Raw genomic sequence first — 12,637 nt, forward strand, 5'->3', positions numbered from 1 at the left:
GACAAGATGTTGATTCGAGTTGGTCAACATCAGCTTTCCCATTATTCTCCAAGCCAAGCAAGAAGCTATATTTGCTTGTTTGGCCACCTCTTTGGTCTCACACATACACACCTAGACCTCCCATCACCTTGCCAGTGGAGGCAGGCCTTAGCCAATCAAAACTGCTACCCTGTAGGTAAGGCATGACATCATTCTTCCAGTGCTGGCAGTTAGTTTTAAACACGGTTTCATTGTTAATTGAATTAAGGAGTGCGGTCTCGCAGCACCAAGAGTGCTGTTCTGTCTTACTTCCTGAACTCATAGTCACCGGTTTTGATTGGCGTTGTCATTGGACACTGAGCTGGCTTTGTGGTTACTGAGCATCTGTACCAGTACCACAGTGATCAAATGGAATGGAATTGTTTGAAGTGCTTTGATGCATGTTGTACGACTTATGGACGATGCTTCGGAAAATGTGGGGCAAAATGGCTTCGTTGTCAGGTGAGGTCTTTGGTAACATGCGGTGATAGAGCCTACAATCATGCCTATGTAATGCCATGGTAAAATTGGATATATACCGGTAACAGCCGTTGTCTGTTTATGACAAGGATCCAATGCATATTTGGTGGATGTATTTATTTTTATCCTCACATTCAAGACATTACCTTTAGCTTAAATGTTCAAAGTGTCAAACAGGCTACCCACGGGGCAAAAACTGGTTGAATCAACGTTGTTTCCACGTCATTAAAAAAAAGTGATGCTGAATCACCGTGGAAAACTGATTTGGATTTGCAAAAAGTCATCAACGTCAGGGAATAATTTTTTTTGTTTGGTGTTGATTCTCTTTAGTTGACAACTCAACCAAATGTAAATCAAAAATAGACGTTGAACTGAGGTCTGTCCAGTGGGTAAGCTATGTCGGCGCAACAATATTCTAATCAGTTTGATAATAATATTGTTCACAGGCCAAATCTCTGCAGGGGATCCACCATACTGTTGTATGCCATGGCACTGTGTGTTCATGTGAGTGTCTGTCAAACTGTACAAGGTGACTAACAGTATGAACACTACAGTGTGGAGCGTTCCGTTAGCCGTGTGTGTGTGTGATTGTCGACCCATCTGTATTTTTTTGTTCTTTTTCTGCATGACACACAACTTGTCTTGTTGCCATGCAGATCCCGCTCCAATCTGATCTCGCCTCTGTTCTCTGCCGATGTGTGATGCCCAAACACAGCGCCATATTGACTCCTTCTGTGTGGCGTCCCAGTTGATCTGTCCCTCACCTTTTAGTGTCTGAATATGAAACCTGTAGCTCCGCTAGTCATTAGTTAGTGTCCCCGCCACTGAAAATGTGTGTGTGTGAGTGTGTCCTTTCATGTATGCAGGATGTGTCCCATCTTTGTCTGTTAGTCTTTGATGTGGTTTTCTAATTAGTACATTGTAGACTGTGATTTAGGGGCTTTGTAGTGAAGTGTATAAGCTCCTCCTGTATCAAGTCGGCTACTATTTCTGTTTGTATGTCCCCGACTTGTCGTTGGTTATGGTTTTGTGTTTTCCATGGTATTTACTATGTTCTATATGACTCCTGCAGGAGGCGCCCGCGGTCCCCCCAGGGCGCTTGTTGACCAGAAGTCGTCAGTCATTAAGCACAGTCCCACGGTCAAGAGAGAGTCCCCTTCGCCCCAGGGTCGTGCCAACAACACCAGGTAACAGACCTCTATGAGACTGTATTACCAGGACTTTGCTGTCATGGCATTATTTGACAACTCACGCTGACTGCCATATTTGAATTAGTTTACCACCTTCATGGCATAATGTCTTCATGGTATCCTGTTGGCCATCAAAAAACAAGCTGGTTGTCATAAACTTTCTTGCCAATATAATGTCAAATGACAGACCTGGATAGCTGATATATCAATCCTCTTTAGGAGAAGGGTTGTCTAACTTAAGAGCCAGTGGTGACGTATACCAAAAAGGGGAGTGTGATCTGAGTGACTGAACCAGAGTTGGGTCTGTCCCAGTGAGAACCAGCAGTTCCTGAAGGAGGTGGTGCAGAGCGTGCTGGATGGCCAAGGCGTGGGCTGGCTCAACATGAAGAAGGTACGCCGCCTGCTGGAGAACGAGCAGCTGCGCGTCTTCGTGCTGAGCAAGCTGAACCGTGCCGTCCAGTCCGAGGAGGATGTCAGGCAGGAGGTCATCCGTGATGTGGTGAGTGTAGAAAGAAATTGGGCAAGAGAGGGGGAGAGAAGATGTAATTGTGTTTTTTAACCTTGATTTTGAATTAAAGCTGAATAACACCTTTCAATTAAACCGTGCGTGTGTGTTCTACTCTTCAGGAGATTGGCAGGAAGGTTTACAAGGGCATGTTAGACATACTGAAGTGCACCGTTTCTAGTCTGGAACACTCGTACACCAATGCCGGGCTTGGAGGCATGGCCAGCGTCTTCGTTCTGCTGGAAATCGCACGCACCCACTACCAAACCAAAGGTAACGTTCAGAAAACCTTTAGTCAACTAAAAGTGTCAACATTTTCTCTCAAAGGACACATTTAATCAGCATGTCATGCCCCCTCCCAAACGATGACTTAACTATTTCCTCTGGAAAAAATTAAAGTTACCCTTTGCTTTATTCTCGTTTGAAACCAAAGCAAAGAAGTGCTTAACAGCGTTTCATACACTCCACTTAAAGGCAATGTAAGTATTGGATAGGAAAAGGAGTGCAATCTGGATCATTTCTGGTTCCAGCCTTTTTTGTCTTTTTCTTTTATCAACTCATCTGAAAAGTAAGCAATATGTTTTTACAACAGTGAGTTCAGGTTTAATCTCTGGGTCAGTACTGCCAAAGCATGCCTAATTTTGAGGTGACCTTTGCAGTTTAATTAAGCATTCACTGAGCGAATTACAACTAGGGATGTGACAAACAATAACATAAAAAAAAAAAAAACATTTAATAAAAATTCAACTCACAATTCAATTCACAATGCAGCTTTGCTACTGCCAGCAACGGGTTGGGTCTCAGTGCATCCCTTTTAGATGGGTAAGCATTGCACATCTACTGCCATTACTGTACCTCAATTCCACCTTGCAAAGTTTACATTTCCTTCCTCACGTAACTTCTTAAAATATTGCAATACAGGACTTCGCTGCTTGCCTTTCTCTGCCATTTTTCCAACCGTTAACGACGATGACGTACTGTTGGAGCATCGACTCCAAAATAAATGATTCTTCGACTCCTTGCATGTCGACTCCCATTTCTAAGTGCTAAGATTGGATTCTGCTAGGAATCACTCCTAAAATTTGGATTTTTTTTGGAACGCAAGAAATTGATTAGTTGCCGTACTTACGAGAATACACTCACATATTTCATAGCTAGCTAGCAAGGGACAGAGGGAGGGGAGGGGCACAGTATAGGCATGTCGGGCACCAGGCAGGCAGACAGAACCGTGCACTAGGCCTACCTATCGGCAATCAAAAGCTGCATCTCGCAATTTCTTGGCCTACAATGTCTCGCAACTTCAGTAAAGCAGGGCCTATCATCAATGAATAAACTAGAATATTCTACACGCAACAGACCGGAGACTGAACACATGTAATCATTAGTCTAAATAGTTGCAAAACATTTTGCATCTTCTTAGGGATCAAATCCCGTTAACGGGATTGATTTGACAACATCCGGTGACATGGCAGAGCGCCAAATTCGAATTAAATAATTAGAAATATTTAACTTTCATACAATTTACTTTCAAGTGCAATACACCAAATTAAAGCTTTATTTCTTGTTAATCCAGCCACCGTGTCAGATTTCAAAAAGGCTTTACAGCGAAAGCAAACCATGCTATTATCTGAGGACAGCACCCCATCAAACAAACACATGACAATCATATTTCAACCCGCCAGGCGTGACACAAAACTCAGAAATAACGATATAATTCATGCCTTACCTTTGAAGAGCTTCTTCTGTTGGCACTCCAATATTTCCCATAAACATCACAAATGGTCCTTTTGTTCGATAAATTCCATCGTTATATCTCCAAAATGTTCATTTATTTGGCGCGTTTGATTCAGAAAAACACCGGTTCCTACTTGCCCGACATTATCTAATAAGTTACCTGTAAACTTTGTCCAAACATTTCAAACAACTTTCCTAATCCAACTTTAGGTATTTTTTAACGTAAATAATCGATAAAATTTAAGATGGGATAAACTGCGTTCAATAGCGGATAAAATGAAAGTGGAGCGAGCTTCAGGTCGCGCGCCCAACCACAACAGTACACTTGGCTATCCACCCAGATAGGAAATGGCTACTTCTTCATTACTCAAAGGAAAAACATCAACCAATTTCTAAAGACTGTTGACATCTAGTGGAAGCAATAGGAACTGCAACCAAGGATCCACATAGAAAACCCATTGAAACACTGTCACCTCTACAACAACAAAATCCTGGATGGTTTGTCCTGTAGTTTCGCCTGCCAAATAAGTTCTGTTATACTCACAGCCATTATTCAAACACTTTCAGAAACTGTTTCAGAGTGTTTTCATCTCCAAATATACTAATAATATGCATATCCTAGCTTCTGGGCCTGAGTAGCAGGCAGTTTACTTTGGGCACACTTTTCATCCGGACGTGAAAATACCGCCCCCTAGCCTAGAGATGTTAAACAAGTCTCTATTGAACAAATGCAAGTAGCTCCCTACCTTTTTACTTCTGTTTAAGAAACGTTTTGCAGTATGGGCATAATGAATACGCCACAGGCATCCAGAAAAAAATGTGTGCATAGACTGGTTGGTTGTTTAGCAGCAACGGCGATGCATGCGCAACTATGGGGCAAAACAGACTGGATTGGCTTATATTGTTAACATGTAAACTATATTTCGTCTCCAATGTTTATTGAACACAAACACATTCTGCACAATGAGCACTTTTTGTCTCTCAAATACATCTTTACAGTTGTTGATTAGCTAGCTTGTGAATTATTGTGAATTATTAGCATTGACATGAAATCAGTCTAATTACCTCAGAACAAGACCTGGTATCAAGAACAAGATGAAACTAGCTGAAATGTGTCACTTACGATTCCCCACATGGCAGTTTCTTGTCAGTGTTGGTAGCCATCTGGCCATCCAGAATCACAACTCACAGACTTCTGCCCAGCTTATGTATGCACATCATTTTCTTAATGTTAAGGATCCCAATTTAGTTTTAGTGCTTGAACGTTCACACCCCTACAAAACAACCGTCTATTCTAACCTTCAAACCTCCTACTGCAGCTCTACACTGTTTCTTTATTCTCTCGCTACTATCTCTTTCCCTTCTTCCCTATTCTTCTCCCTTTTCCCCCCTTGGTGGCCCCAGTAGACCCAGAGAAGCACAAGAGGAGCCCCAGTGACTCTGCAAGCAGCCCGGGCAGCAAGGACAGCCCGTCTGCCCGCATGGAGGGCACCAGGCCCCCGGTGCTCCTCCTCGTTCCCCGTCTCCAACTGCCGCACCCCACCTCGGGGGGAAAAGACACCCACCACTTTGACACCCGGAGTCTGAACGAGGAGAATTTTATTGCCTCCATTGGTGTGTAGCCCACCCCATCCCCCCTTGCATGCGCTCTGAGAGCACCCCTTTCCCCCCTGCTCACCAGTCTAAACCCTGCCCTACCCCTTGACCCACCTCTCTCCAACCAGGCAACAAGGGGAGTGCTTTACCCTTAGAAAAAGAGCCCCTTATGATATTCCATCCACTTTGACCCACACCACTGATGTGCGCCCAATGGGTCAGCATTTAAAGCTGTAAAACTCTGAAATATATTTGGAACATAAATACACTATGCTGGTTTGCAGTAATATTTGTACACAGGTTGCATATTTGCACATCATGCAACTCCAACCAAATTTGACAAATTTGAATTCCAGATCTGGCCTTGGATAATATGTTGCTATGTGTGTGAGATTGGAACAGCTTTGAGCGGTGTAGGCGTGTGTGAATTATTGCATTGAGTCCCATTCCCCCCCCCCTGGCCTGGATGTGTTATGTGTTCTTCCCACCCTCTGAATGTTGAGTGCCCCTGTTTGCCTCCACCTCTCGTGGAGCACTCCTTTGTTTGCCTCCTAGCACCTTGACTGTGCATGTCTTTCGTTTTCTGTTGTCTTCTCGAAACTCCAAATCTGCAGTACCGTGCTAAGGAGTCTGACCACCTGTCTCTGCCTTTACTGCAGGTTTCCTTAAAGCGTGCTGTACAAGTAGAAGTTCTCTCAGCTCTAGCATGGAGGGTGGAGCGTCACTCCCCAGTAAACAGGCCCAAGGAAGAGACAAATGTCATGCTCACCGTTAGCAAGCCACAGTTGGCATTTAGTTTAGTGATAGGGATAATTTAACACTGACCATCGTGGAAAAGGAGTGAAGCATTGCTTCTCCTTTCAACCACCATTCTACTATCTCAAATGTTGCTTTGGGTCTGTATACAGGGGACAGATTCACCCAACTCCCTCAATCTCCCTACCTACCAACCTACCCTCACTTCACCAGCCCCTTTTCTCTCTTTGGGAAGATGCAGCTTCAATTCTACAGAATGTCTTTTTGAGACTTGCACCCCTGCTTCTGCAACAGCTCCATTCAACCTGCTGGCTAGCCGGCCGGCCACTCCGTCCCCATTCCATGCCCTTCACCAAGCCCTGCTGCCTCTGTCACACTGGTTCTGGAGAGCCACACACTGCTAGCCAATAAGTTAACGCCTCGGTCACAGAACATTTTCAAGGAACCCCAGAATTCTCCCTTGTGTGGTTCTCCAGGACCATGGTCCAGGAGTGTTGGGTGTGTTGTAATGTTACACCTCAGTAGCAGTAACTGGCAATGGATCTAACTCTGCATATAGATAATTATGTCATAGTGTTCCATATTGCCAAGCTGAAATGTGACTACTCTCAGACATTACAAAACATCCTCAATTGTTAAAATAACATATTTTTTTAATGCTCAATTTTGTTTTATGTTATGGTTTATCTAATGCTCACCCTCCATACCTGCCTACTCAACCAGCTCTCTGACACTCTCTCTGTCTTTCTCTCCTTGCTTGCAATGCATCTTGGGTAGAATTGTGGAGCAGGCACCATGAAAAGGATAAGCAAAAAGCTATGGAAAAACAACAGAGTAAGATATTTTTCACACACAAAAAAAGACTGGGGTATTGCACAACTGCCAGCTCTTAACATTTCCACGCCCTTTTCTCCACCTTTTCCCAACCTACCTATGTTGATTAGTCACAAATGATTTAAATAGTTAATGTAAGTGATCATGTTGACATGGATAATGATTCTAGGACTTTAGGTCCATAATCTTGATTTGAGGTGTGTACGTAACGTTTTGTAAATTTGGGGTGAATCATGTCTTGATATCAGTGGAATAACTGAGTTACGCTTGCATATCTCAAATCAGGAGTCATAATATAGGGAGTTCCTCTTTCTTTCTATAGAGCTACTCTGTCATATGTTTGCCTATTCACTGAGTTGTGAAATAGTCATTGGAAATGTAGTCTGTCAGACCCATACCTAATCCCAAACATTCCCTATTTTCCTGGGCTCTTGAGGTTCTATCAAAGTTAAGTCAGTTGTGGCATTTTAATTTAGCAAATGTGCTTTTCTGGAAAATCACTACATGGCAAGAAGTTCAATTGTACAAAAAAACAAAACATAACTGAGCCATGAATGAATACACAATAGTTTGTTAGAGTACAAACATCTCTTGCAGGTTTGTTGGCTGCATGACCAAATGTATCACAGAAGTCAAGTCATGGTTACATTTGCATTGAACATTTGTACATTTGCACCATTGTAATTGACTGTACTTTCTTCCAATGTAAAGGTTTGATATCCTGGACTCTTCAAAATGTACAGATTGCAGGCCAGCATTTGTTTAATTGTAGTAACATTTTCCTAGAGGTGCATTATGTGAGTCATAACAAGGTGTTTCTGCAACAACTGACTGGTATATTAACAACAGCGCTGTTGGTCAATGCTTGTCTAAAAGCAAACTTGTGCAGAAAATGGTCTCCTATTTTGACTGTCCCTCAGTTTGTCTGCATGCCTAACTGCCTGAGTCTGTATGTCAATTTTTGTAACTTTGACCTCTTTTATATTGGTATCTGCCCTTGTCAATTACAGTTTGATGTACATCTATCAATATTCCTACTAATTTTGCATTCTCCACTTGCCTCTGAATAGTCACATGCTTGGACTATTGAAATCTGACAGCTGGGTCATGTTCATTAGGGCACACATAACAATGTTTTGCAACAGAAAACAAATGAGATATGATCTCTCTGTTTTGGCCTACTGAACATGACTGATTTATTATACATTTCTTTGCTTTCTGAATATAAAAAAACGACATAGCTGTTGTAACTGTTGTTCATTGAATTCCACAACATAAAAAGAAAGGCAAGATCCTCTGGCTAAATGAAGTGTCCCTATTGTAGGGCCAGTATTTCCAGTCAATCCCAAAGTGATGGTATTAGAGGTCAGACACACCAATAGCGTTTGCTGGCAGAGAGTACCTTGCACCTCTGAACATAATTTGCGAACCGAGTGCGCACCAATTTTACATGGAGAATCGTGTGAAAAGTGTCGTCATTCAAATCAGAAGACGAACGCTAAATCCACATTCAGTGCGACGTGTGCAAGCCTTTCGATAGCAGTTAGGTCACCAGCCCCCTCCCCCACTTCTCCGCCAGTTGCCAATCATGTGACACTCCATACGGGGGCAGTGTGGAAGTGCGCATGGCACCTGTGCTGACAACATGTATCCTGCAGGAGCGGAGGGGGCTAAGAAACAGCACCCTGAGCTGACTGACACGGAGGAGAAGAAGTCCCAGATCAGTGCTGACAGTGGCCTCAGTGTCACCTCTGGATCCCAGGTCTGTTCTTTTCCAAAGCCAGCTCTTGTAACTAAGTGAAGAATGCACACGTTGAATCTGACACTTGTTTCACGCCGGTTGTCCCCCAACTCTGGTGCTTGTCTGCTGGTTCTCATTCTTTTCAAAATGTCAGACATTTTCCTGTCAAAAAAATGAGTACTTTTGGGTGTCAGGGAAAATGTATGGAGTAAAAAGTACAATATTTTCTTTAGGAATGTAGTAAAGTAAAAGTTGCCATAAATATAAATAGTAAAGTACAGATACCCAAAAAAACAACTTAAGTAGTACTTTACACCACTGTCTGTCTGCTCACCTCTCTTTCTCGGTCTTGCTTTGCAGAAGAGTGACACAGAGTCTGTGACTGGCACTGAACCGCCAGTCCTTACCAGAAGCACCAGCCAGGACTCAGAGGCCAGCACAGTGGTAGGGCGCGGCCAACACAGAGAAACAATCTCAACCCAATCCTTAGCCCCTCTCAACCTTACCTCAGTGTGACTCATCACAAGGCCCGCTTATCCCAAAGCGCAATTTTTATCCTTAGTCTTACAAGGTTTACACTCAAGGTTCTACAGACTCATTTAAGCTCAAGCCATACATCCCCAGTAACACTTATCCCAAACCAGGTTGCTTCCCAATCTTACTAAATTCTGAGCTTGATTCATTTCTAGTCTTTGCTAACTTTAGTCCTACTCATCTCTTGTCTTGCTTTGTCTCAGCCTGGCACAATGGCTGTTGTCAAAACCGTACGTGTCATACTAATCTACCTCTTCCCCAGTGTTTCTTAGCCTTAGTGTAACTCAGTGATCCTAAAAAAAAAACCTGTAGTACTGCAGCTCTCCAAGAGCAGGGTTGAGGAGTACTGATCTTACTCTTGCCTCTTTTAGCCTTAGTCAGTGTGAGTTCTCTGTGTCTCAGTATGCCTGATATTCACTCGTCTCCTGACACTTTGACGCCTGACCCCTCCAGATAAGTAACAGCTCAGGGGAGACGCTGGGAGCTGACAGTGACTTGAGTAGCACCGCTGGGGAGGGCTTGGGTGGCAGGCAAGCCCCCCATCTCAACCTCTCCAGGGGAACACTGTCCGACAGCGAGGTTGAGACCAACCCGGCTACCAGCTCAGTGTTTGTGAGTGGAAAGTCCTTCCTGGCTGATCACACTGCTTGATTCACCAGTTAATATTAGTGCAACTGTTTTTTTTGGGGGGGGGGTTGATAAGTGCAAATGCATGCGGAACATGAAGTCTGCCTGTGGATGCCAATCTTGTAAATGCAGGAAAATCTTGAAAGTCTTTGGCAAGATGAATTTATCCCATGATTTATGTTTTGTGGTGTTTTCCCAGGGTAAGACCCAAAAGATGAAGCCTGGTGTGAAGGAGGCGAAGGCTAAACTTGTGCCTGTCGTGGCTAAGGGGCCTCCCACCCAGCCCTTGGAAGACATCAGCATGAGGATTTACCTATGTGATGGCCTGCTGGGTACGTTCCAGATGACTGATGCTTTAGAAAGGCTGTGGTGTGCCTTCTTTAGTCTCCCTCTGTTCAACTTTGTGGTAAAAAGTTACAGTAAATATCTAGTAGCCTCAGTGAGATGTTGCATGCACAAAGTAAACAATATCAGGTCAATTTCCGCAACATCGAAGAACGTTGAGGCGCGAGGCTAAACATCTCTGCTGGCTTGCATAGTGCTCATCTCACATCTGCGGTGCTGCTCGTTGTAATGTCATCTTGCTGAGTGAATCCTTCCTATAAGGCAAAACACATACACACATACATACATACATACATACATACATACATACATACATACAGTTGGGCAAAAAAGTATTTCGTCAGCCACCAATTGTGCAAGTTCTCCCACTTAAAAAGATGAGAGAGGCCTGTTATTTTCATCATAGGTACACTTCAACTATGACAGACAAAATGAGGAGAAAAAAAATCCAGAAAATCACATTGTAGGATTTTTAATGAATTTATCTGCAAATTATGGTGGAAAATAAGTATTTGGTCACCTACAAACAAGCAAGAGTATAGTTGAAGTGTACCTATGATGAAAATTACAGGCCTCTCTCATCTTTTTATGTGGGAGAACTTGCACAATTGGTGGCTGACTAAATACTTTTTTGCCCCACTGTACTTGAACTCTGTGAAGCATTTATTTGGGCTGTAGTTTCTGAGGCTGGTAACTCTAAGGAATTTATCCTCTGCAGCAGAGGATAAGTCTAGGTCTTCCTTTCCTGTGGCAGTCCTCATGAGATCCAGTTTCATCATAGTGCTTGATGGTTTTTGAGACTGCATTTGAAGAAACGCTCAAAGTTCTTGAAATTTTTTCGGATTGACTGACCTTCATGTCTTAAAGTAATGACTGTTGTTTCTCTTTGCTGATTTGAGCTGTTCTTGCCATAATATGTATTTGGTATTTTATCAAATAGGGCTATCTTCTGTATACCACCCATACCTTGTCACAACAGAACTGATTTGGCTCAACCGTATTAAGAAGGAAATAAATTCCACAAATTAACTTTTAACAAGACACACCTGTTAATTGAAATGAATTCCAGGTGACTACCTCATGAAGCTGGTTGAGAGAATGCCAAGAGTGTGCAAAGCAGTCATCAAGGCAACGGGTGGCTACTTTGAAGAATCTCAAATTTAAAATATATTTTGATTTGTTTAACACTTTTGGTTACTACATGATTCCATATGTGTTATTTCATAGTTTTCATGTCTTATCCTACAATATAGAAAATAGTAAAAATAAAGAAAAACCCTTGAATGAGTAGGTGTGTCCAAACCTTTGAGTGGTACTGCATATCAATCTGATACGTCTAACTCTTTCTCACTATTTGACTAACACTGCATGAACTGTACTATAAAGCGTGAAGGTAGGTCTGGAGTGAATGAGGTTGGGTATATTTATTTGTGCTTCCACCCCTTCCTCTCTCTCTCTCTCTCTCTCTCTCTTCGCTTGGTTTGTCATTAACCCACTCAGCTCTGAGCTTAACCCTCTTTGCTCTGCTGCTCCTCTTCCTCCCTACTGCGTGTCCCGGGAACACCTTGCAGGGCGCGACAAGAGCTCCATGTGGGACCAGCTGGAGGATGCTGCCATGGAAACGTTCTCTCTGAGTAGGGCTGACCTCTTTCACCTTTTGACCTTCTATGTTTGTGCTTGGATGAAATGCCCACCTGGGCTTTGATGTGCTGCTTTGATCTTTACCGCCACTGGGTTTCCCATCACACTGAGTGGTTGGTGTTGTAAACAATGCAGCAGGGCTCCTATGGACAAGTAAACAAGAGACGATGTCTCTTGGTTGACAAAACATTTTCAACAATCACATGGTCTGGTGTGTGTGTTCGTATGGGTGCGTGTTCGTTTGTGTGTGTGTTTATGTGTGTGCAGTTATGTACGGTTCTGTGGGATCATGTGTATGTTCATGCACGTCTACTGGTGAGTGTGGGGCGACATGTACAGTAGTTGTCAGTGTGAAGGTGATTTTGACCTGTGGATGATTTTGTAGACTAGTTTTGTCTTTTTTTTGTGTGTGCCCTTGTGATTGTGGTCATGATGTGTTTTTGTGTAAGTGTGTGTCCTTTTGGATACAGATAAGCAGTGAGTGTTGTATTTATGTAGGTAAGGAGCGCTCTACACTGTGGGACCAGGTCCAGTTCTGGGAGGATGCTTACTTGGATGCTGTCATGTTGGAGAGGGAGGGGATGGGTATGGACCAGGGACCTCAAGAGATGATTGACAGGTACAGGTTGCCTATTA

The 12,637-nt window shown here is 43.2% G+C and overlaps 1 protein-coding gene across 50 annotated transcripts in view; it reads left to right on the forward strand.

Annotated features, from left to right (window-relative positions):
* LOC110506300 (MAP kinase-activating death domain protein) overlaps positions 1–12,637 on the forward strand; it is an 82,723-nt gene that overhangs the window by 51,226 nt on the left and 18,860 nt on the right. For 6 of the 50 annotated variants that reach the window (XM_090221800.1, XM_090221825.1, XM_090221803.1 and 3 more), the window contains 11 exons: positions 1,571–1,685; positions 2,001–2,187; positions 2,316–2,466; positions 5,332–5,541; positions 7,057–7,113; positions 8,772–8,875; positions 9,215–9,298; positions 9,842–10,000; positions 10,215–10,347; positions 11,932–11,994; positions 12,500–12,620. In XM_090221800.1, the coding sequence (XP_090077926.1) occupies positions 1,571–1,685; positions 2,001–2,187; positions 2,316–2,466; positions 5,332–5,541; positions 7,057–7,113; positions 8,772–8,875; positions 9,215–9,298; positions 9,842–10,000; positions 10,215–10,347; positions 11,932–11,994; positions 12,500–12,620 (1,384 nt within the window). The remainder of the gene's footprint in view (positions 1–1,570; positions 1,686–2,000; positions 2,188–2,315; positions 2,467–5,331; positions 5,542–7,056; positions 7,114–8,771; positions 8,876–9,214; positions 9,299–9,841; positions 10,001–10,214; positions 10,348–11,931; positions 11,995–12,499; positions 12,621–12,637) is intronic. The other 44 variants (XM_090221810.1, XM_090221830.1, XM_090221814.1 and 41 more) reach the window with 16 other exon arrangements.

Source organism: Oncorhynchus mykiss, chromosome 26 (genome assembly GCF_057628025.1).
Source record: "Oncorhynchus mykiss isolate SJ-2025 chromosome 26, ASM5762802v1, whole genome shotgun sequence".
NCBI classification, from domain to species: Eukaryota; Metazoa; Chordata; class Actinopteri; order Salmoniformes; family Salmonidae; genus Oncorhynchus; species Oncorhynchus mykiss.